This window comes from Phacochoerus africanus, chromosome 13, assembly GCF_016906955.1.
Source record: "Phacochoerus africanus isolate WHEZ1 chromosome 13, ROS_Pafr_v1, whole genome shotgun sequence".
Taxonomy (NCBI): Eukaryota; Metazoa; Chordata; class Mammalia; order Artiodactyla; family Suidae; genus Phacochoerus; species Phacochoerus africanus.
In genome coordinates, this window is record NC_062556.1 from 69,011,055 (window position 1) to 69,034,506 (window position 23,452).

At 47.4% G+C, this 23,452-nt stretch overlaps 1 protein-coding gene and 1 pseudogene across 4 annotated transcripts in view; one reads left to right on the forward strand and one right to left on the reverse strand.

Annotated features, from left to right (window-relative positions):
- Nucleotides 1-23,452, reverse strand: part of TMTC4 (transmembrane O-mannosyltransferase targeting cadherins 4) — a 78,401-nt gene that overhangs the window by 49,210 nt on the left and 5,739 nt on the right. For 3 of the 4 annotated variants that reach the window (XM_047755942.1, XM_047755941.1, XM_047755940.1), the window contains exons 2-5: nt 22,910-23,125; nt 18,205-18,320; nt 16,842-17,058; nt 11,757-11,844 (exon numbers count right to left, since the gene is read on the reverse strand). In XM_047755942.1, the coding sequence (XP_047611898.1) occupies nt 11,757-11,844; nt 16,842-17,058; nt 18,205-18,320; nt 22,910-23,071 (583 nt within the window). In that variant the 5' untranslated portion in view covers nt 23,072-23,125. Of the gene's footprint in view, nt 1-11,756; nt 11,845-16,841; nt 17,059-17,407; nt 17,454-18,204; nt 18,321-22,909; nt 23,126-23,452 lie in introns of those variants that run through there. The other variant, XM_047755943.1, reaches the window with a different exon arrangement.
- Nucleotides 387-1,295, forward strand: LOC125113312 (transmembrane protein 208-like; annotated as a pseudogene).

The following is a 23,452-nucleotide window of genomic DNA, read 5'->3' on the forward strand; positions in this document are numbered from 1 at the left end:
CACCCTCGTGTTCACTGCGGCATTGTTTACAAAAGCCAAGCCCCCCATACAATGTGTCTATCGACAGCTGAATGCATAAAGAAAAGGGGTACACATATACCCCCCCATAATATCACTCAGCTCTAAAAAGAAGGAAATGATGGCATTTGTGTCAACATGGATAGACTTTGAGGCCACGACGCTAAGGGCGATAAGTTAAACAGAGAAAGACACACACTGTATGGTCTCACGTGTGTAATCTTAAAAAAAAAAAAAGCCCACAAAACCGAACTCGTAGCTACAGAGAGAAGACCGAGGGGGAAGCGCCTTGCTGCCGATGTGCGGCACCCACTGGCTGAGGTTTCAGGCGCGCTCTTCTTTCCCTGGCTGGGTATTTGCGTTGCACCATGGCACCCAAGGGCAAAGTGGGCACAAGAGGGAAGCAGCAGGTATTTGAGGAGAACAGAGAGTCCCTGGCGTGCACCATTTACTGTCATGGCACCTTGGTCGTCTTCTCATCTGCCTTGTTTTGGGCCCAGATGGCTCTGGGCTTCAGTCTGGCAGTTTATGGGCTGGCTACCACTCTATGAGCTCGAGGGCAAGGGCAGCCTGCTCTGAGGAGGGGGCCCTGATGGATGGGGGAACGGACCTCAGCATGGAGCAGGGCATGGCCGAGCACCTTAAGGATCTGATCCTACTGACAGCCACTCTGCAGGTGCTCAGCGGCTTCTCTCTCTGCATCTGGCCCTCCTGGCTTCTGGCACCAGGCAGAGCCCTTCACCTCCTGTGGATCTGTAGGAGAAAATGTCCCAATAAAAATGTAGAAAGGAGAGACCTCGGCAAGGATGACTAAGCAAAGTCTAGCCAACTGCCCCAACCACCCCTCCTCCACGCATCTGCTTCTGTAAACTTGTTTCCGCATCTACTACCTTGCCTGACGTCACTCGGGTCCAACTAGCCATGCTTGGACCCGGAAGACGTAGCCCACAAAAGCCTTGGGAAACCCTTCTTCCGGGCTCAGACCCTGGAGATCAATCTCCTCTGAGCCCGCCGGCGTTATAAACCTGAGTTCTCCACCTCTCCGAGTGCTCGCTTGGTTTCTCGCCGGGTAAAAGAGCTGATCCACTGCAGCCACAGAGCTGCTGGAGCTGATACGCTACAGCCACGGGGCTGTCGCCAGAGCTGATACGCTGCAGCGCAGGGCTGCTGGGTAGCTGCCGTAACATTTCAAGGTACTGGGCCCTGGGTGCACAGCAGACCGTGGCAGCCCAGCACCAGAGTATGACGAAAAAACGCAGCGCCGAAAGGAGTGGTGACAGATGAAGTGGTTATAGTCACCGACATCGTGGCCACAGGTTTTTGGGCCCCGGGTGGCTCTGTCAAGCTGCATAGCCCCTGTGCCAGGAGCTATGAAAGCCTAGTCCAGGGGCCAAAAGCAGTCTAAGGCATAAAACTGTTGAATAATTGGCTTACGATGTAGCTAAAAAAAAAAAGAAGAAGAAAAGAAAGAAAGAAAAGACGACTGAATGAGAAATGGCAAAGGTGGTTAAAAGGTACAAACCTCCCATTACAAGTAAACTACGTTCTGGGGGTAAGATACAGCCTGATGACTATAGTTAAAATGCTATATAGTATATACGAACGATGCGAAGAGAGTAGACCTTCAAAGTTCTTAGCACAAGGAAAAAGTTTTAACTATTGTGGTGATGGACAGTAACTAGACTTGCTGCTGTCATCATGTCACAATACACATATGTATCAAATCATTATGTTGTACACTTAAAACTAATGCAAGGTTACATATTGTTATATATCTCAATAATAAAAGAAGAACAAAATGCACATTCTAGGGGAAACACACAAGAAACCAGCAGTCCAAGGCCACAGGCATCGCCCTGGTGGTATAAGGTTGCACACAGCTGCCTTCAAAGGCCAGGGTCATCATTTCTGCATAAATACATCAGGCAAGAAGGGGATACTTGCTGATGCCTGCTCTGAGCACAGGGAGGAAAAGTTAACAAGGAGGAAGGGGGGACCAGAGCATTCCCAGCCTGAGCCCTCGGAATGACGGACACTTCATTTCAATCAAAATGCACTAAACTCTAAGCCCTTCAAGGGCAAGGATTAGGTCTTTCTAGTTTGTGAATCCCCAGCGTGGACAGAGGGTCTGCTACAAGGATGCCCTTAATGTTTGATTATCAGTGAAAGAGTGAAGGACCCAACGGATAAGCCTCTGTGTGACTTTAGAACAGAATTAGAAACCATGTCCTGTCCTGAATGATCGAACTCTAGTAATTGGTGCACGTAGGCTTCTTACGGCTTCTCCTCTGTGAAGGGATTGTCAGTTTTGAAACCCTTGCTCAACTTAAAGACTCTCAGCCACCGTATCTACAAAGCTGAACATCAGCACATTTAAGAATTATTCCAGAGAGGTGTTCTCTATAAACAAAGAAGTCGTCTCTGTTCTTGGCACGTGGAAAAAGGAAGATGGAAAACGCAGAAGAGATGCTGAAAAAATGGTGACTGTCGACAGAGACCAGGCAAAGTGCCACCAGACTGCAGCGCTGGGTGGGGGACTGGGACAAAGGGGGATTTAGGAGGTGGGGAGGGCAAGGCTGGCAGAGTGAAGGGGCTGGACTGGTGCTGCCTGGCCCACAGAGCAAGGGGGGCAGGACTGGGCATCAAATCCCGGAGGCTACAGCCAGGGGGAGGGGGGGTGCTCAGGGCCCAGAACCTCGTCAGGATTGAGGCTTGGGCCTCAAGGCTTCCCTCAAGCCAGTGAGTAACTGAGTTAAGTCTCTCTCTCTCAAGAAGCAAGGTCACTCTGTGCCTCCAGACTGGCGATGAACTTGGGAAAATTAACTGTTCCACTGACAGTGTGCAGTGTGAACACAGTGAGAGGGCATGGGAAATAGCGGCAAAAAACAACACAAATGCTGGGGAGTGCAGTTGAGGGGCGGGTGTTTTCCACCACCCACTTTAAACTCAAGAGAGACTGGGTATGATGTCTAACGCAAAGCCTGCGTGGGCAGGTGGACACAGTCAGAGGACGGAAAGGACGCACAAGTCCATGGCCAACAATAACCTTCTGGGTCAAGACAATGGGGCCTGGATGTGTGCAGAGGGGTAACCTCCTAGGGCTTTATATTTTCCAAAGGTTAAATAAACTGTGGGTGACTGTGAAGGGCTGTCCAGGCTGGAGGTGTCTCTAGGTTCCATTTTATTTATTCATTTGGCCCCATCTGTGGCATGTGGAAGTTCCCAGGCCAGGGACAAAACCCGTGCCACAGCAGTGACAGCACCAGATCCTTAACCCACTAGGCCAACAGAGAACTCCCACGGGTTCCATTTTATTCGATTTTTTTTTTAACTGTCAAACTGTGTTCTGCTTTATTTTTAACTCCTTTTTTTAAAAGCAAGTGACTAACATTTTCATTCAATCTGTGTTTCCCCTTTTTAGAATTAAATTTAGAAGTTGGTTTTTTTTTTGTTTTTGTTTTTATCTTTTTGCCATTTCTTGGGCTGCTCCTGTGGCATATGGAGGTTCCTAGACTAGGGGTCCAATCGGAGCTGTAGCCACCGGCCTATGCCAGGGCCACAGCAACACGGGATCCGAGCCACGTCTGCAACCTACACCACAGCTCTACGGCAACACCAGATCCTTAACCCACTGAGCAAGACCAGGGATAGACCTGCAACCTCATGGTTCCTAGTCGGATTCGTTAACCACTGCACCACGACGGGAGCTCCCCTAGAAGTTGTTTTAACCAGAGCTAATATTACAATTTGTGACTATAACAAGGCAAAACTTAAATCTTGAGACAGAATGCTTTAAAAGATTTTTTTGTACATATCATAGATACTATTTTAATCATAACTAATGCTACACAGAATTGCAAAGGGGTAAAACATATCTTCAGAAGATACATCAACTGATACAGGTGATTCACTTGGAATGTTCTCGGTCATGTGTTTGAACAAGTACTTGTTTTTAAAGCATTTGGTTCAACTTTAAAGCGGATGCTTTACTTTTTCAGAGTCACTTCCTGTTCTGATTAGTGTTCACTTGCAAGTGTACACACAAAACATTTAGCTTACTACAATTGGGCTAATTGGTGCTCAGATTTAGTTTTTCCACATCCGTTTCCTCAATGATTAAGATGAAATTCAGTACTTCATAACTGGAGAGGGTCCATGGACCCTCTCCTCAAATGTTGAATATTTCACTATCGACATCTCTACCTTGGAAACCAAATCAAAAGGCACAGATCAATCAACTACATCATAAGAAATTCAGATCAACTGACAAGCAATTAGTGGGAACATCTGGTTATTTTGATATCATAATGACAAAATCAGTTAACTCTGATATGACCCAATTGGAATCACAAATAAGCACAGAAGACTGATTCAAGATAACTCATAGATATCATAGACTCATATATATATATATATATATATGAGATTGTTTTAAGTTGCTGGTCTCTTAGTTGCAGGTGCATCTCCAGTGTCCTGCATTTGTACCCTCCTCTTCTCACCATTTCTTTCTTTTTTTTGTCTTTTGTTGTTGTTATTGTTGTTGTTGTTGCTATTTCTTGGGCCACTTCCGTGGCATATGGAGGTTCCCAGGCTAGGGGTCGAATTGGAGCTGTAGCCACCGGCCTACACCAGAGCCACAGCAACACGGGATCCGAGCCGCGTCTGCAACCTACACCACAGCTCACGGCAACACTGAATCCTTAACCCACTGAGCAAGGCCAGGGACCGAACCCGCAACCTCATGGTTCCCAGTCAGATTCATTAACCACTGCGCCACGACGGGAACTCCATAAATCTTTCTAATTTTAAATTAAACATACCATAAATGTTAAAAGAATGTTACTAGATCAAAAAAGGTTATATTGCTGCTAACAGGTAATAGGCTGTGGTTTCATTAATACTAAAATATACTTCATTAATTTCTCAGGAATCAAAGTATTAATTGAAAAACCATCATACATTTAAGTACTTCTATCTTTGGTATTAGTTTCCAAAGGCCTAATTTAAAAAAATCTATCTTTTGTATGGATGGCTCTTGGAAATAATTTCATAACTTGCAATGAATGCAAAGCAGATACATGTATCAGAGTATAAAATTTGGGAACTGGAACACAGAAGAGGTTAGTACAAGGATCCAGGAAAAGAATATAAAACATCTGCAGTTTTTCACCACTCTGTGAGAACACTCCATTAAAGGAAGCTAATAAATATATAAATATATCAGTTCACCCGCTACAATTTTTAGTCTCCTGATAGTTTTCCCACAAGAGCAACCATTAGAAGTAGTGACAAGTTTTATTCTATTTCCTACATGATGTGCCTGAACGTGGACTCTACCAACATTTAGTACTTTCTTCAAAAAAAATTTTGGTGTCCTTGAAATCCATTCAGAATAGGGAGGAGTTACTTTAAGAAAGGATAAGCTAAAATTATTGATACTTCACCATACTTCAGAGAGGTCTAGAGAAAAGCCAACAGATTTTAAAAATTTTTTTTCTTCAAGAAAAATCAACTACTGATAAGTTATAATCCTACCTAACTGCAGATTCAGGTCTCATTGCCAATTTAAAAACACAATACAAACCATAAAAGGCATATACATAAAAAATGCAAACAAAACCCGCACAGCAATGCAAACAATACCATTGCTTGTAATGAATATGACCTTCAGGAGTAAATGAACCCCCTCCCTTTCTCCCGCTCTCAGTACCAATGGAAATGCCACATGGGCTGAGCAATCCACCTCCCACACCCTCTCCCATCCCTGGGGGCCATGTATCTTTTGAGAGTTTTACAATCCTCCCAAGTGGGGAGATCCCAACCCCAAAAGAAGGGGACATGCCTTATTGCTAAATTAACTTTCAGTCTCAGGAGGAAAAGTTACCCCTATTATTCTGTTCTTGAAACTGTTCTACTCAGCTGTCCCCAAACTCTCTGCAGTATCAGAAAAATGATGAGTCACGGGAAGAAATGGCAGTATGCTAAAATAATAAAAGAGAATAGGGATGGCTGGGTGTGACCACGTCTTGAGTGAGCATGGCAATGTCAGGCCACTGGAGTCACCCTTGTGTTGTGTCTTAATGGAGTCACAGGTTTGCGGGCACCAGTACTTGGAGATACAAAGCTGAGCCTTGGATTTACCTGCACAGGACAGGATATGAAGCAGGAGATGGATGGGCCCCAGGCTGAGCAACGTAATCTGTTCCCTGTGGACAGATAACCTCAAGATAAGCTTATGGAAGGAGCAAGGAGGAGCTGTGTCCCGCATGGACAAAAGATAGAGACCACTTATTGCTCAGTCTTGAGGTCAAGGAGACTTCCACAACTACACACGTTCAGAAGGTTTCTCAGGGTCAGAGAAGGGTGGAGCAACAGACCACAGTACTGACTGTCAACTTCCCCGAGACCCTGGCAGTAGAATCCATCCTGGCCTAAAAGATAATTGCACACAGAGGGGAGGGCCCTGAGTCAGGCCAGAGGTGGGCTCAAGGCCTGATGGAGCAAGATGATTGGCCAGAGGATGCCTGGAAGGACTGCCCCATGCAAGCAATGTAACCTACCTCCAAAGCACGGGTCACTCTCTTGCTCTTTCTCTGTCTCTCTCTCGATAAACCCTGATTTGTCTCAATATTCTCAGTTTCTTTGCTGAATTCTTTCTCCAAAGGTACAAATACTGAGCATTTACATCAAGTGGTTTGAGTTCAGTGTTTCACCCCACAGCCACCCGAGAGCAGAAAGAGGAGGGACCCTTCCCAGGGCACTTTTGGAAACTATGGATAGTTTCTATATGGATGTTCCAGGTATATAACTATAAATACCTAGAACATCGACAGCACTGCCTGTCCAAGAAGAGTCTGCAATGTTTTTGTAGAAAAAACAAACAGGATTCAAATTTGTTTGCTGCTCTTTAAAAAAAAAGTCTACTGGATACAGTCATGCTCATAGCAACACTGTTCACAAGAGTCCTGAAATGGAAACAACCCAAATGTCCATCAGCAGGTGACTGGATAAACAAAATATATACCATACAATGGATTATTCAGCCTTAAAAAGGAAGGAATTCTGACACACGCTACAACATGGATGGAACCTTGAAGATACTATGCTCAGTGAAATAAGCCAGACACAAAAAGACAAATATTGAATGATTCCACCTATATGAGGTCCCTAGAACGGTCCAATTTGTGGTCAGAAAATAGAATGGTGGTTGCCAAGGGCTGGGTAGGGAGAACGGGGAGTAACTGATGGGGACAGAGTTTCAGTCTTGGGATGATGGCAGGCCTCTGGAGACGGGATGGTGGGCAGGTTACAGAACAGTGTGCACGTCCTTCAGGCTGCCACGCTGGTCCACTTAAAATCACTGAAGTGGTCCATAGTATGCAATGCATATTTTTACAATAAAAATATAGGGAAAACGTCTACTGGGATTTAAGTAGTATAACTAATTCTTTGTTTTGGGTCTGCTGGGGAATTCATATTAATTTATAAAAGACAGGAAAAGATCTTTAGAGAAGAATCTGTCCATGGTCCATCTTCGCCTCAGGATAGGGGAGACTTGAAAGGTAAACTCAGTTTAGTAGCTCTTTCAGATTCTTTGGGAGCAAACAGGTAAGTAGCCAGCACTTATTCTGGGGACAGACAGTGAAACCAAGCAGGGCCCCGTGGGCGCCTGGGCACACAAGCCTCTCTGTGTCTCCCATTTCTTGTTTTTAGGAATAAACTTCAGCCTCCATGACCTTCCCTGTTCCAAAGGTTCAAACAGTCGCTAATCAGGGAAGGGAGGGGATGCAGAGACCAGAGAGGGGCCATCAAGAGACAACAGTGCAGCTTTGGGGCAGGGTCCTGGTCCCTCCTCAAGGAATGCAGATAACACTATCTTTGAGTTCTTCCACAGAACTAACCCCCCCCCCCAACAAATGCAAGAAGATGTGAATGAATCTTCTTTATTCTGGAAAGAAGACCCCCAGACCACTGAGCACCAGCTTTGAAAACAATGCAAGCTTGCGGCCCTATTTTTCACTCCCAAAAGTGTAAAACCACCTCCCAATCTCTCCTAAGGGGGGCACAGTCTTTGAGGCATTAGCCTGCTGTGACCCTCCTTTGCCTGGCAAAGCAATAGATATTTTTTCCTCCTTTGCCCAAAACTCTGTCTCCACATTTCTATTTGGCACCGGTGAGCAGAGGCTGAGTTCTGGCAGCATCAGCACCTGGGAGTTGGAGGGAGGGGAACGAAAGGAAGATGCTGTTCTCCTTCTAAATGGTCCTCCCACACCCGTCGGGACCTCGGGCCTCAGGGATGTCCTGGCTGGGAGGCGGTGGGGGAGAGAGAGAGGCAGATGATCGGCAGGTAACTCTCACCATCCTAGTGCTTCCAAAAGGGTTTTTGTTTTGTTTTGCTTTGTTTTGTTTTAAAGCTCCAGACCAGAGAGGGGCAGTCAAGATACCACCAAATATTTTATTTTGGGGGGCTGCATCCATGGCATGTCGAAGTTCCCAAGCCAGGGATGGAACCAGAGCCAGGGCAGTGATGACACTGGATCCTTAACTCACGGAGCCGCCTGGGAACTCCCAGGAAACCTGACTTTTTTTAAAATTGGTAGATGAGTCCACAGGCGTTCATTTTATTGTCTGATTTATTACCTATGTACTGCCCATGTTCTTTAGTATAAAATATTTTACAAACTTATTCCAATTGCCTCTTTTCATATTTTAGTTTTCTCCTGATTTCCAGTTACCTCTTTTTGTATCTTAGGTTTCTCATGATTAATTGCTAAATGATACTACTACATTTTGGTTTTAAAAATTCCCTGAGTTCCCTGCTGGCTCAATGGGTTAAGAGTCTGGCACTGTCACTGAAGTGGCTTGGGTCACTGCTGTGGTGAAGGTTCCATCCCTGGCCTGAGAACTTCTGCATAGTGTGGATGCAGCCAAAAAAAATTCCCTCTTATTCCATGATAAATGATTAAATCATTAAATATTCACTTGCTTTATGTAATGTTGGAAGGGGAAAAATGCTTAAAGATATACCATTTGCTGGTCTTAAATGCAATGCTTTAAAAATTAAAAAAAGGAAGTCACCAAAATCTAACATTTTTTTAATCTGTTAACTCATCTGGGCATTAAGAAAAAAAAAAAAACCTTTTGTAAAAAACAAACAAACAAAGATACAAGAGTAGAGATGCTGGCACAGAACTTTTTCTGTCTCCATCACTCAGTTTCAACAATCGCCGACTCCTGCCCAGTCTGGCTTTATCTGTACACCAGCACGCTTCCTGCCTCCTCTCAGATTGTTTTGAGCCAAATCCCAGACTTTATACCATCTTATCCATAAATACTTCAGCAGTGTCTCTAGAAGAAAGGGACTGCTTTTAAAACATATCTTTGATGTCACTATCACACCTCGCATTTTAAAAATTCCTTAACAGAACTGAATGTACCTCTGGTTTATTTTTAACGATTGTTTTGACTAGCTTGGCTCACTGGTCCCATGAGTTCAGGGAAGCAGAAGAATACAATGTAGCTGGCACTGGCTTTGAAGTGAGTTAGACACAGAGTGTGAACCCCCTTCTGCCATAAATGGCTATGTGATCCTGGGTAGTCACCTAACCCTGAGTCTTACACATGTGGAAAACAGGAATAGTAATTCCACTTAAGCTTTTTTTTTCTTTTCTTTTTCGGGGTGCACCTGTGGCCTATGGAAGTTCCTGGGCTCAGAGCTGCAGGTGCAGCCTACATCACGCTCACAGCTATGCGGAACCCAAGCCCCATTCTCAACCTATGCTGGAGCTTGTGGCAACGCTGGATCCTTAGCCCATTGGGTGAGGCTAGGGATCGAACTTGCGTCCTCACAGAGCCTAGGTTGGGTTCTTAACCCTCTGAGCCACAATGGGAACTCCCACCTATCTTAAAGATTGTTTTAACATAATTAAATGAGAAAAATACACACCCATCAGTAGATAGTCAATAAATGGCAACTATTATATTAACAGCAAACTCATCTACCCTTATTAGTGAAAAACTTCCTGCTGGAAACCCCTTATTAATCTTTGCTTTAGAAAAAGAAATCCCTTTTGGAGCACTAGGATGGTGAGAGTTACCTGTTGATCATCTGTCCCAGGGGCTGGCAAACGCTGTAGAGGACAGGGCAGTAAGTATTTTAGGCTCTGCAGGTCAGACGGCCTCTACTGAAACGCCTGACTCTGCAAAAACAAATGGATGGATGTGCCTACATTCCAATAAAACTTTACACAGACACTGAAATCTCCGTTTCGTGTAATTTTTTTTTTTTTAGGGCCACACCCATAGAATGTGGAGGTTCCCAGGCTAGGGGCTGAATTAAAGCTGCAGCTGCCGGCCTACACCACAGCCACAGCAATGTGGGATCTGAGCTCAAGGCAACATCTGATCCTTAACCCACTGAGCGAGGCCAGGGATCAAACTTGCGTCCTCACGGGTACTAGTCAGATTCGTTTCCGCTGAGCTACAACGGGAACTCCATGCATTTCATGTAATTTTTAATATGTCACCAAATACTATTTTTGTGGTTTCCCCTCACCACCACCACCATTTAAAACTGTAAAAAACCACTGTTAGCTTGAGGGCTGGATTCGGCTCATAGGCCCCTGTTTAATAACCAAGTGACCCCACTTCACCAGCCACAGCAGATACAAAATCTGGATAAGTGGTCTGCCCTTGCTTAACATGAAGAGATGGGCTTATAGGAGGCATCCAGGTACAGGCAGTCGTCTGTGGGCAGCAACACTAAGGCCCTGGCAGGCCTGGAAGGAAGCCACGCTTTGAGAAGCACCGAGGAAAAGACTCACGGAAACCAAAGCATATCCGCTTCTGATGAACCAGCCCTGCTCGAGCATTCCACAGGGGTCAGCCCTCTCACGCCCCCCTTCTCCCCTCTCCCCTCAAAACATACACTGATTATGATACACACAGAGTTCCGCAGTCCATAATTTGAATTTATAGCAGAAGTTGAATTTATAACACTGTTGCTGGGGCCAGCATGTAGAATTATACCCATGGATATACATGATAATAAAATAACTGTATGTAAACTAAATGTATCACGTCCCATCTCTACTGTAAAACAATGTGGAAGGGATGATTTGACTTGGAGACCATCACCACCACGTATATAATGAGTGAAATAACACAGGGATTCTGCTGGATCTCGGCAAGGGCACAGTTGCATTGCAACTAATAATCAGGCAATCCCCCCGCCCCGACACACAGACACACACACACACACACACACACACACACACACACACAACTGGTCATTTCAACTCTTGGTTCCAACGACTTCTTTGTATGCATTAATAATATGACAATGAAAAAATAACCTCATAGACCAGCTATACATTATTATGCATTTTTCTAGTTATTTCTCCAACAGGTTTTAATTTGAAAAAAAAAGTTTTCTTCTCTACAATTTTGCTGGAAATAAAAAAAAAATCACAAAAACCAATCACAACTGCTTTAGCACCAAGAGCGCTACTCCTATGAACTCTGCTCCTATGTGAACACTGAAGGGCAAACCTTGTATTTGCTTAAAATCAAAGCAATGGAGTAACAGATATCACTAAAAGAGTTTATACCTTTTGACCCCATTCCTTCAAAGGGATAAAGTGATGGAAACGGACATTTCCCCATCTGATAAAACACCACTCCACACGACAGAAACATGAAGAAGATGCAACATTAAGAAGGCAAAACATCATGCTTACTTTCTCTAAATGCTTTACAGTAGCCGAGGAAAGACAACAGAAAAAACAGGGCACCCAGGAGGTCTGCGCGGCCGACAACACCAGCAACCTTAAAGAAGGGAAAGAAAAAAAGATTATGTAAAAGACCTGTCAACAGAACTTTGAAGATACAAACAACAACAACAACAAAACCCCCACAAAACTTTATCAGACGTGGCCATCTATTAAAATAACCCATCTAACTGTGCAGCGCCCCTGTGGTCTAATCTGACAACTGATTTTTCTTTTCACTCCTGGTCCGGGACTTGGGTCACCCACTTCCCAGGGCAGGCTGGGCTGGTTCGAACCCCCAGACGGCTCTTCCGTGGGCTGGAAACAGCCAGCAATGCGCACGCACAGTGACAGCCCAGCGCTTGGCATGCTGCGCACCCCCAGCCCCAGAGACCTCTGCTCGGGATCAGGTCCCCAAGGTGGATCTTCAACTGGAAAATGTTCTCAGCTCAAAGGGCACGATATTTAAAAAAGAAAATTTGATTGGAAACACGAAGGGAAGGTAGGAAGTAAGTGTTACAGGGCATCAGGAATAAGACACAGGAGTAATGGTTCAAGGCTGCCTCTGCCATCCTGTCCCTGCAGACCGAATCCAATGAAGTGGGTTAACCTGGAAAGCAGCTCGCTTCAAAAGTGACTGGCGCGTAAGATGAAAACAGAACAGTTTCCATTATTTCTCCCCCACCATTTCCTACACCTGACGACTGTCCTTCCCTTGCCTTTGTAAAATCTGCGCGTGTGTGCTTTCAAGCCCATCTCTTCATCGTTCTCCGCACGTTTCGTGGCAACAAAAGACACAGAATTCCATTCACAGTCTTGCTCTAGTTTATGTGGCGTTCTTCACTAATCAGCACCTGGATTTGACATTCATCAAAGCTTTCACTCGTTCTCCAGGTCTGGGAATGTCCTCTTTTCTCAAAGTGAGAAACACGGTAAGTCAGACACAGACACAGACGATCCCGCACACGGTGCTGGGAGACTACACAACGAATATGCAAATTACTGTGTTTACATACGATTCCCAGGTGTGTATGCAAGCAATAGCTAAAAGCAATGCCTTTTAGGAGCAGTTTCCCAAGACGCTGGTGCGATGTGATGGGCCGAGGCGCTGATCCATTCCGATGGGGAGCTCCTGATGGCGGAGCACGTAGCAGCCCGCGGTGTCACGCAATCGCTAGCAAGACTGACAGCGAAGACCAACCTGTGACTGCCAAGCACATGACAAAACCTCACGGGAAGCAAGCTCGCGACAGAGGTTTAACAGATCTGGGACAAGTGTGCTGGTGTGCCGGAGGGTTAAACCGTGCAATTACTTCACAAAGGCAGTGAATTCGTAATGAGACTTCTGAATCCTCTGGCCTGGAACTCAGTCACGCAGAGACACAGTGCAACTGGGGATGCAGTGCGAGCCGGCACAGAGCCGGCACACAGTGGGTGCTGCCTCACTGTCCGTTCCCCCGTGAAGGTGCTGTAGACAGCCGTGGACAAAGGACACAGCAGCTCCGGGGGAAGCAGGTGTGGACTCCTCGGTGAGTGACGGAGGGAGCAGCTGGTCCTGTGGGCCTCCTATCAGGACCAGGGACGGATGGGAACTGCATCTTCCAGCCGCAGCTTCCTCCAGGCCTGAGGACCGCCCAGAATCCCAAACCCTCTCAGATGACAAGTAAGTGAAGCCAACTCAGACAAGTGCATTCAGACGGGGCCTTTAGAACAAGGACTGGGGCTGGGGATTGCGAAGGGTCAGAGAACAAGGTTTCTTGTGAAGGGGAAGGAGCTGGGGCCGAAAAGGCCAGCCTGAACCACTTGTTATCTGGGTGGTGGAGGGACATTTAAAGATTCCCACTGAATTATAAAATATTGTAAATCAACCATATCTCGTTTTTAAAAAAGGCTAAAATAAACTTCAAACAGCACAAACTTATTTTAAAACATTCTGCCTTTGGCTAACTGGAGACACTCACAATTCTGAAGCAACATGCGTTACACCGTCCGACATAGGGGAAAAAGCAAGTTTTAAAAAGTCTGGCCAGTGCTTTACAGTAAAAAGTGTTTCGTCCTTCAGTGAATTTTTCAGTGTAGTAATTATAGAGAGATTTTGTTAAAAAATTTCTTAAAGCCATTAAGGAGGCACTCGGTTTAACTGTTTGGGGCATGGGCATGAGTATCGAAAGATTTTATTTTTCTTTTCTGATATTCGAATAATATGCAGTGATTTATGAAGGTTTTTTTTTTTTTTCTTACAAATAACCTGAAGCCCTCCTATCAGCGTTTTCTGCAGAAGCCACTGCAACTCCCCGAATCCATAAGGCAGGAGGTGGTTTCTCTGCCAGGAATGATTTGCACTGGGCCTTTGGAAGGAACGAGGGCTGTTTCCCCACCTGACTCCTTCGCTATTAAACTCCGGGTTCCCGGGACAGCAGGAATGGCTAAGGGGACGTATGCTTCCGGCTTTGAAACCTGAACTCAAGCAACTTGAAATCTTTACCAATGCTTCGAGGACAAGGAAAAGCTCCAGCAGCACTGGTGTCCTTGGGGCCCCCCTGGGGCCCCCATCCAGGTCTCTAAACAGACTGGGGGCAAGGAGATGCCCCCCTCCTTGACCTCCCTCCTCTGGTGACTGGTGGGTCAGAGGCTGTATTACCCAGCCCACGCCCAGAGCCCACGCCCAGAGCCCAGGGCTGCTTCCTCAGAACTGGTCTGGGATGCTCTGAGAACGTGCTTCCACGGTTCCCCTCAGTAGCCTGTTTTTTGCTCGTTGTCAAAGCAGGGTTACACGTGGAGTGGGAAGTAACAGTGGGGTAGAGAGCGGATGAAACTGAATACCATTTGCCCAAACGATGAAAGGTGAACACAGGACTGATCTGGCTCAGGAATGCTAATTTTTAATGACCCCTTTTTCTCACAGTTTGAGTTTCAATAGCTTTCGTGGAAAGGAGGGGTGGGGGAGATAAAGACATTTTTCAGATGCCCCCTTCTCTCCCAGAGCAAGACTTCTCTTGGCTTCTTAAATAACTCAAATGCAGAGTTCAGGGCCAACATATTCCCAGGTTGCACTCATCTGGGACACGTGCGCATGTTTGCACACGTCCATTTACACTTGGTGGCCTTTCGAACTTTTCTACAAACTACCTTTTCAATTTTTTTTTTGTCTTTTTGCCTTTTCTAGGGCCGCTCCTGTGGCATATGGAGGTTCCTAGGCGAGGGGCTTAATCGGAGCTGTAGCCGCCGGCCTACACCAGAGCCACAGCAACGCCAGATCCGAGACGCATCTGCAACCTCCACCACAGCTCACGGCAACGCTAGATCATTAACCCAATGAGCAAGGCCAGGGATCGAACCTGCAACCTCATGGTTCCTAGTCGGATTCGTTAACCACTGCGCCACGACAGGAACTCCCTTTTCAATTTTTAAAATCAGAATTTTAGCACCATTTCTTTGGTTACCAATTCAAACAGTTCATTTTGCTTCTAAGATCACACAAAATTAGACAAGGACCAAAATGGTAAATCAGAACTTTTGCCAGAAATTCTCTTTCTGATCAATGTGTACATTATTATTTGGATCATAAAGAGAACTCACATGGAAACAAATTCTCTTTTTTTGTCTTTTTGCTATTTCTTGGGCCGCTCCCGCGGCATATGGAGGTTCCCAGGCCAGGGGTCCAATTGGAGCTGTAGCCACTGGCCTAGGCCAGAGCCACAGCAACGCAGGATCCGAGCCGTGTCTGCAACCTACACCACAGCTCACGGCAACGCTGGATCGTTAACCCACTGAGCAAGGGCAGGGATCAAACCCGCAACCTCATGGTTCCTAGTCGGATTCGTTAACCACTGCGCCACGAGGGGAACTCCGGAAACAAATTCTAATTTGACCACAGCTGTCTAATTTGATCTACCTGTCTGTGTGTCTCCGTATCTATTGGTATACATCACGACAGCTCCCAATCCCTTAAGTCCTCTGACTTTGCCAAAGTAAAAAATTATGAGAATTTTTTTAAAAAGCTTTAACGTAATATTAGAAAAAGGCTGTAAGAACAATCTTGGAATCCTTAATACCAAGGAACAGCTAGTTTAGTAAAATTAATAAAATCAGATGCTAAAGGCAGGAATTCCACCCAATATTTTGAAACTTACTTCAAGATGCTCCACACAATTGGTCAATATGCAGGTGTTTAAATACATACAAAGCACAGAGGTCCAGTGAGGAGAAGAAACAAAGCCCACATGGTAGTTTGTACCGGTACCGCCTGCGCTCGGAATGAGTAACTAAAAGTCAGGTCTCCTACCTCAGCAAACATGCACTTACATTTTCAAAGGCAGTAGGGTGGGCTGTTTCCTGAAAACGCCGTAGGTATATGATAAAATCCCAACACAGTTTGCACCAAATAGATTCAGCAGCTGCTCAAGAGACTAAGAGCAGGAGCTGAGAAGGCCTGAGAGGGAAGGTGGGGAGAATTTGGGAGCAAAATTCACAGCAAGATGGGGGACCCACTTACCAGGTCACCTTGAAGCATGACCAGAGCTTCAGCTCTCTCCCTCCATCCTCTGGCCCCGTGACTAACTGGGGTACGTCCCTAACTTGCCCTCCCAGGCTGCTTCTCCTTCTGAAAAGTGGAAATTGCTAGGCTGCCCCATCTGATCCCACAGGGTTTGGGGGGCCACCACATTCAGCGGGAGAAAGGGTGTGGGAAATTGGAAAGCTCTCAGCGAGCACAGGAAAAGCACATCAGACCCTTCCCAGAAGGAAGCTTCTCTCCGCCTCTGGCTTTTAGACCCCCAAGCCTGGCAAGATACAACCGCCACACCTGCCCCGGGTGGTCACGTGAGGAAACAGAACGTGTCACCAGAGATCAGAGCCTGCGGGCTTTACAAAGTCTTGGCCCACAAGGGTCCCTGCGTTTGTCCTAAGAGAGACCGGCTGGTCCTACAAATCACGGCTGCAGGTGTCCCGCAGCTACACGGGGACCCAAGAGAAGCAAGTCCTAGGGAAGGAGCCGGCACGCGGATGCCACCCATCCTCACCCCGGCGCAGAGCAGGTGGGCAGACGATACTTACACACTCGGTGTGCACTGGGTGCACGGCGAACAGCAGGGCGGCCAGCAGGGACGACCTGGGGGCCAGGTTGAGCCGCCGGCCCTTGCTGGTGAAGTGCAGGCCCCCGAAGAGCACGGAGAAGACGTCCACCAGCAGGACGGAGATGCCGCCGTGCAGCAGGATGTTGACCGCGTGGAAGCTGGCCGGGTGGAAGCCTCCCGACAGGTAGTAGTTCACCCTGCAGTGAAGGGAGCGTGTTCACACCAGGGGCGCGTGTGAGAAAATGCCACCCATCTGCAGGGGGAGGCTGGCGCGTGAAACTGTGAAAGGGAGAAGACAAGGCGTGCAGCTTCCATACACAAGGTGGCAAGAGGGGCAACGCCATCCAGCTGGGAAGAAAAGGTAAGAACCTAACTAGCTGCAGAGGGGAAAGCGGACGATGAGGGCATCGCAGGGAAGCAGGACAGAAAACACTCAGAGAGGAAAAGCCAAAGGAAAGCTAGACCATTTCTTAAGTGAGAAAAAAGCACGAGCATGTCCCAAGAGGATGTAACACACCGCCCATCACCCAGGCTTGTCCCCCGGACCTGGATTTAAGACAGTCGCCCATCACCGAGGCTCGTCCGCCTGGACCTGGATTTAAGACAGTCACGTGACTTGCTTATTCCCCCCCACCTGAGCCCCTAAACACTCCTTGACAGTCGGTTCCCGGGCCTCTCGAACAGAGAAACACTTCCTCATTGTCAGGGAGTCTTCCTTCTGCTGCCCTCCAATCACTAGTGGTTCCAGTTCACCACTTCCGCTTCCTTGAAAGATCTAGACACAGGTATCTGTGCCTTCGAGAAACAGCTACGCAGGGGGACTTTTGTGAGATGAATAAATAAATCCATTTGCTGCAAACAGCTCTCTGAGTGATGGGGGATGGGGAGGTTGTTTTCCGCTTCATTTGGGTTTTGCATATGGATCTGGCCACTGGAGGAGGATTTAGATCTTGTTTTAATAGTGAAAAAAATTCACAATTTCATCAGATGCCACAGGTTGACTTGATATTGTTTCCTCAGTATTAACACCCAAAGAACTGCAAAATGCAGGCCACGTCACCAAGGCCTCCTCACCAGGGCCAGGCTAATCCCCGCGTGGCTCCACTGCTGGCGTCTGTGCCACCAGAGCAGCATGGCCTGGAAGCGATGTTTTTAAGCACCTTCTCTCCATCCTCCTGCCACCTAAGAGCCGGGATCAGTGCGTACTTCTCAGAGAGCACTTAGCGAGCGGCCTATACGTCCCTGACACAGGGAACCTGGTCACGCATAACCTGGTCCAATGTCAAGACCAGCCTTGGGTGTCCTCCGCCCCCCCGACGGCTGTCCATCCTGTCACGCCTCACCTGAAGGTCAGCACGGTGAGTGGCCGGTAGGACTTGTGGCTGGTGTTGCTGCTCAGCCGGCTGCCCCAGAAGTCATGACGCCACAGGTCCCCGAGGGGCGTTTCTGCTCGGAGGTCCTGCAGGAACACGCCAGACAGAGGGGTCGGACTCCTCCCTCACCCAATGGGCGAGCCCTCGCCAAAGCTGCTCTTTAAAATTTCTCGAGAGTTCCCGTTGTGGCGCAGGGAAATGAATCTATTATCCATGAGGATGCAGGTTTGATCCCTGGCCTCGATCAGTGGGTTAAGGAGCCGGTGTTGCCATGAGCCGTGGTGTAGGTGGCAGATTCGGCTCGGATCCCGTGTGGCTGGGGTGTAAGCCAGCAGCTACAGCTCCAATTGGACCCCTAGCCTGGGAACCTCCATAGGCCACAGGTGCAGCCCTAAAAAGAAAGCGAGAGAGATAGACAGACAAATAAATAAATAAAAACTCCTCGTGCCTTTCTTCCCCATCTCTCCTGGCAGTCCTGTGCCCTGCCACCATCATCACTCTCCTGGGACACAGGCCTCTGTGTGTTCTCCAGTGACTGCTCCAAAGTGCAAGTAGGGTCACCGCACCCACTGTGACAGCTCCCACCCTCCCAGGACAAAGCCGGTGTTCGGATGGGGTCACTAGTCTGGGGTACTGTGCCCCCTGCCCCAGCTACAGGCTCATCTTGCAGTGCCCACACAGCTCCTGCTGCCACCCACCCCAAGGCTGTGCAGGCCAGGTTCCCCTCCATCTGCAGCCCGAGCCCCCCATGGGCACCCTCAGCCCTCCGCAGCTCTCATGACTGCTATCTGCCTGCCCCACTGGACTGGGGTTCCTCAAGGCCTGGGCCTCCCAGGGTTAGCTGGGAGTACACAGAAGGTGCTCAATCCATGCAGAACAAATGAACAGACCACATAGCTAAGCAAGATCTCCATTACCCCCATCATACCCAATACATAAGGTAACTTACCAAAAATATCCTGGTTAAAACATAAGAGTAGGCATATACATTTTAAAGTTTCCCATTTTTTCTTTTTCTTCTCTCTCTCCCTCTCTTTTTTTTTTTTTTTTTAAAGGGCCGCTCCCACGGCATATGGAAGTTCTCAGGCCTGGGGGTGAATCAGAGCTGCAGCTGCCGGCCTACACCACAGCCACACCAGATCCGAGCTGTGTCTGTGACCGACACATACAGCTCATGGCAATGCCGGATCCCCGACCCAGTGAGCGAGGCCAGGGATCCAACCCACACTCTTGAGATCTTGCTTAGCTATGTGTTCTGTTCATTTGTTCATGGATACTACTCAGGATTGTTAATGGTGAGCCACGATAGGAACTCCAAAATATTATTAAACATTTTAAAACAATACCTTTCTTATAAGGTAACTTGATGTGGTGCTATACTACACATACTTAGCAATGAATCTTTTTTTAAAACATTTAAATATGAAACGAGATTACTAAAACTGTGTTCAACAAGAAGAAAGGCAGAGAAGGCACCTGGAGTAAAAGCATCAAAACTGAATATTAATTTCCTCTTTACAGCATAATTAAACAGGAATATTTTAGGATCTAGAAATTATGATGTGATAAGCACTGCATGGTGTAGCAGTCAAGGTTCTTCACCACAGTAACCAAAACAACTCTGATTACCTGAAGCAAAGAAAAAATAAGAGGGCCTCAAGGAGAGGGCAAAGCTTAATGACTCCTGGGGGAGGGGGGGGCAGGGGCTGGAAAACTGGCTTTGGGGCTTTGCAGCCAGAAGGGCACCCATAAATCAGACCACTGGGCATCTTACTGAGGCTGCCCGGGTGCCTGCAGAGCCCTCCTCTCTGTGACCAGCTCCTGACTCCAACAGGTGGGTATAAAATGATAGGAACGCCTTTGTCTGGGTTTGCATCCAAACGGGATAGTCTTTGCAGCTTGTAACCACTTGAAGATGGAGAATTTCCCCAATGGAAGAAGTGTGTCCAATCTCAGCCAGTCCAAGAGCGCGACCCGTGTCCAGGGCACGCAGAGGATTTCAGGAGCATCTGCTACTTAGGTGCCTGATGACTCAAAGGGAAAAGCCTGGGACAGGTGACAGAGGCAAGCTGGTCACGTGATACCCACTTTGAGGGTGAATTTCACTTCCAGTGGGTATCCGCTTCAGAGGCCTGGAGCGTACCAACCCCTCTTCTAAGAGTCGGTTTGGTACTGCCTGAAGGTCGTGTGACCCACGCGCTAACTTAGGTCACACCGTTACCGCCTTGGAAGCTCATGTCCTTTTGCACAGACCCAGAAGCACCTGCTGGTGGTGAAGGATTTGGCAGAGGATCTTCCCTCCATTTGAGCAGAGGATGAACACTAGCGAAGCTCTAAATATTTGATTAGGTGTCGCCTATACACAGCAGGGCATGCCACACGAAGAAAGATCAGTTTTTCCTCCTAATGATTTACGAAAAAGATGTGTTGTGCCTGAAATTCCTGCTAACTCCACTGTCTCAGAGAAAATCATCATCTCAATGAAAAAAAGGCAACTCAACACTCCAAGGAAGCATCTGGAAAACAGTCTTTAACACCAATAAAATCCCGTAACAGCCTGTTTCACTTTACCGTAGGCACGATGCCAAGGAACAGAAGAGGGCCTTTCATTAACCAGGAAAGGGAAAAAAAGAGGGCTAGCAAATTAACAAAAGGGCGCAGTGTGATGCTCTGGAAAACACTGCCAAGACAACACGCAGCAGAGCCGCACAATGGCTTCGTCTGCCTTTCCCGCACAGAAGAAAAGAGAATTACAACCTCACGCCAGCACATCTCACGTGTGACAGTTCGTGTTGCTCCTGCCTCGCTCACCGAAGTTCTCCAGTGTGGGCTCGTCGTGAACACTTTCTATATCCTCTACTTTATAACAGTGGAAGAATCTAGAAACTCGCAACCAGCGGAATTAAAAAAAATAAATAAATATATTTGGAAACTCCCAACCAGTGGAATTTAAGAAAATAAACAAATATATTTAGAAACTCTCAACCAGTGGAATTTAAAAAAATAAGTAAATAAAGGCACAGCCTCCCATCTGGTTAGAAAAGCAATGCTGTAGCTCTTCAGCCTCCAATGGGACATAGCTGCTTAGAGGTGCAAACTTATTTTTCTTTTAAGCGGGTTTAAAAAAGAACTGGAGGAGTTCCCGCCGTGGCTCAGTGGTTAATGAATCTGTCTAGGAACCATGAGGCTACGGGTTTGATCCTTGGCCTTGCTCAGTGGGTTAAGGATCTGACGTTGCTGCGGCTGTGGTGTAGGCTGGAAGCTGCAGCTCCGATTCGACCCCTAGCCTGGGAGCCTACATATGCTGCTGGAGTGGCCCAAGAAATGGAAAAAAAGACAAAAAAAAAAGAACTGGAACAGAAACACCTGCAGTAACTGCAGGGTGGACTTGAGGAAAATTATAAGTGAAGAACTTGAATTCAAAATGAAGATGAACGAGGCTGGAGTCTGTGCCATCCAAACAGAAAATCATTTACAGTATGTTGCCAATAAAATATCTGCAAAGCAATCAACCCTTTACCCCTCCCCACCCTATATATGTTTGTTACATAAGGAATTTTTCTGAAAACTTTTTTGGCTGTGCCCTCGGCCTGTAGAAGTTCCCAGGCCAGGGGTCGAACCCATGCCACAACAGCGACGATGCTAGATCCTTAACTCGCTGAGCCCCCAGGGAAATCCTCAACACTTTCAATATGAAAATGACCTTTTCCTCATTTGGAAGAAATCCCTAACTTCAAAATTTTAAGAGCATTTAAGGACAGCGTCAAAGAGTTGCTTCAACTGCATCTACTAGGGAGAGATTAGCAAATTCCGTCAAGATTCCTTCACCCATGAAGGCGCAGAGAACATGTGCTGAGCAGCGAGCTTGTCAGAGGCTCTACCCTCTGCTGTTCCCACTCTTCCTCCTCTGGGCTCTCCCTGCCTCCAAGTTCCCTGTGCTGCTCTTCTTTAGCTCGCTGAAACCTGTTTCCTCTCTTCCCACAAACCTGTTTCTCCTTTCCTATCTCGGTCAGCGAGTGAATGATGAGAGTGTCCTTTTTCCCTACACCTGCTGGTGAGCAAAACCAGCTAGGATTTTGCAAAGTCAGCAAACCCGAGTCTCCAACCATGAAACGAGCAGGAACTGCAGTTTCCCTGAGCTGCAGGCTCCTGGTCTTCGGGCAGCTGGCAGCAGGCCGTCCCGATGCTGTACCAGAGAAGGACAAAGGAGGAGGCAGCTCTCTGTCTGCTGAGGACGCACGTTCCAGCGGGAGACAAGACTCGTCCATCACTGTGGCAAATGCATGGGGATTTTTGGTTGTTTTTTTTGGGTGGCAGTGGGGGGGTGGGGGTGGGAGCGGGGACCATTCTAGCCTAAAGTTCTGGAAATGTGTCACAAAACCTGAAATAGTCTGCAATGCCCTGTAATACCCTGGCCTTGTCATCTTGGAAGAACGTCTCTCTGATACCATTGTGTGTGGACTGGGGCCTCCTGCTTGAGGTTGGGCAGGGCTTGAAGCCCCTGCTGCCAGGGATAAAAGGGGCCCTAAATCAAGGAGATGCCATCTGAAAGCGATGGGAAATCTAGAGCACGATGGGAGCCCAGGTTCAGTAGAGAATAACCTGACACAGAAGCAGATTAGAGGAGACATACGCAAGTGGTTAACGCCCATTTATCAAAGAGAAATTAAGATACCTTATTGTTAACGATCGCTTCAGAGTCGTCGAAGACAAAGTCGCCATCGTAGCTGCGTGCGAAACACAGGAGGGAAGCGAAGCCCACGACTAGCTTAGCCCAGAAAGGAGGGAGGACAGCAGACGGAATGATGTGGTCCAGATCAGCGTCCCACTCGGCCATCCTGAAAACCACGGGCAGCCAGCCTCTTGCTCCTGCATTATGCTGCCTAGAAACCTGCAAGGAAACGGATCCGGCATGAATGCTCAGCAACGCATGCACTGTCAGCAGTGTTTATTTTATTTTGCCTTTTTAGGGCCGCATATGGAAGTTCCCGGGCTAGGGGGTCGAATCAGAGCTACAGCTGCCGGCCCACACCACAGCCACAGCCACAGCCGATTCGAGCCGCGTCTGCGATCGACACCACAGCTCACGGCAATGCCGGATCCCTAACCCACTAAGCAAGGCCGGGGATCGAACGTGCATCCCCATGAATGCTCGTCGGATTCATTTCGGCTGCGCCACACCAGGAATTCAGAGTCAGGAGTGTTTATACAGTGGACA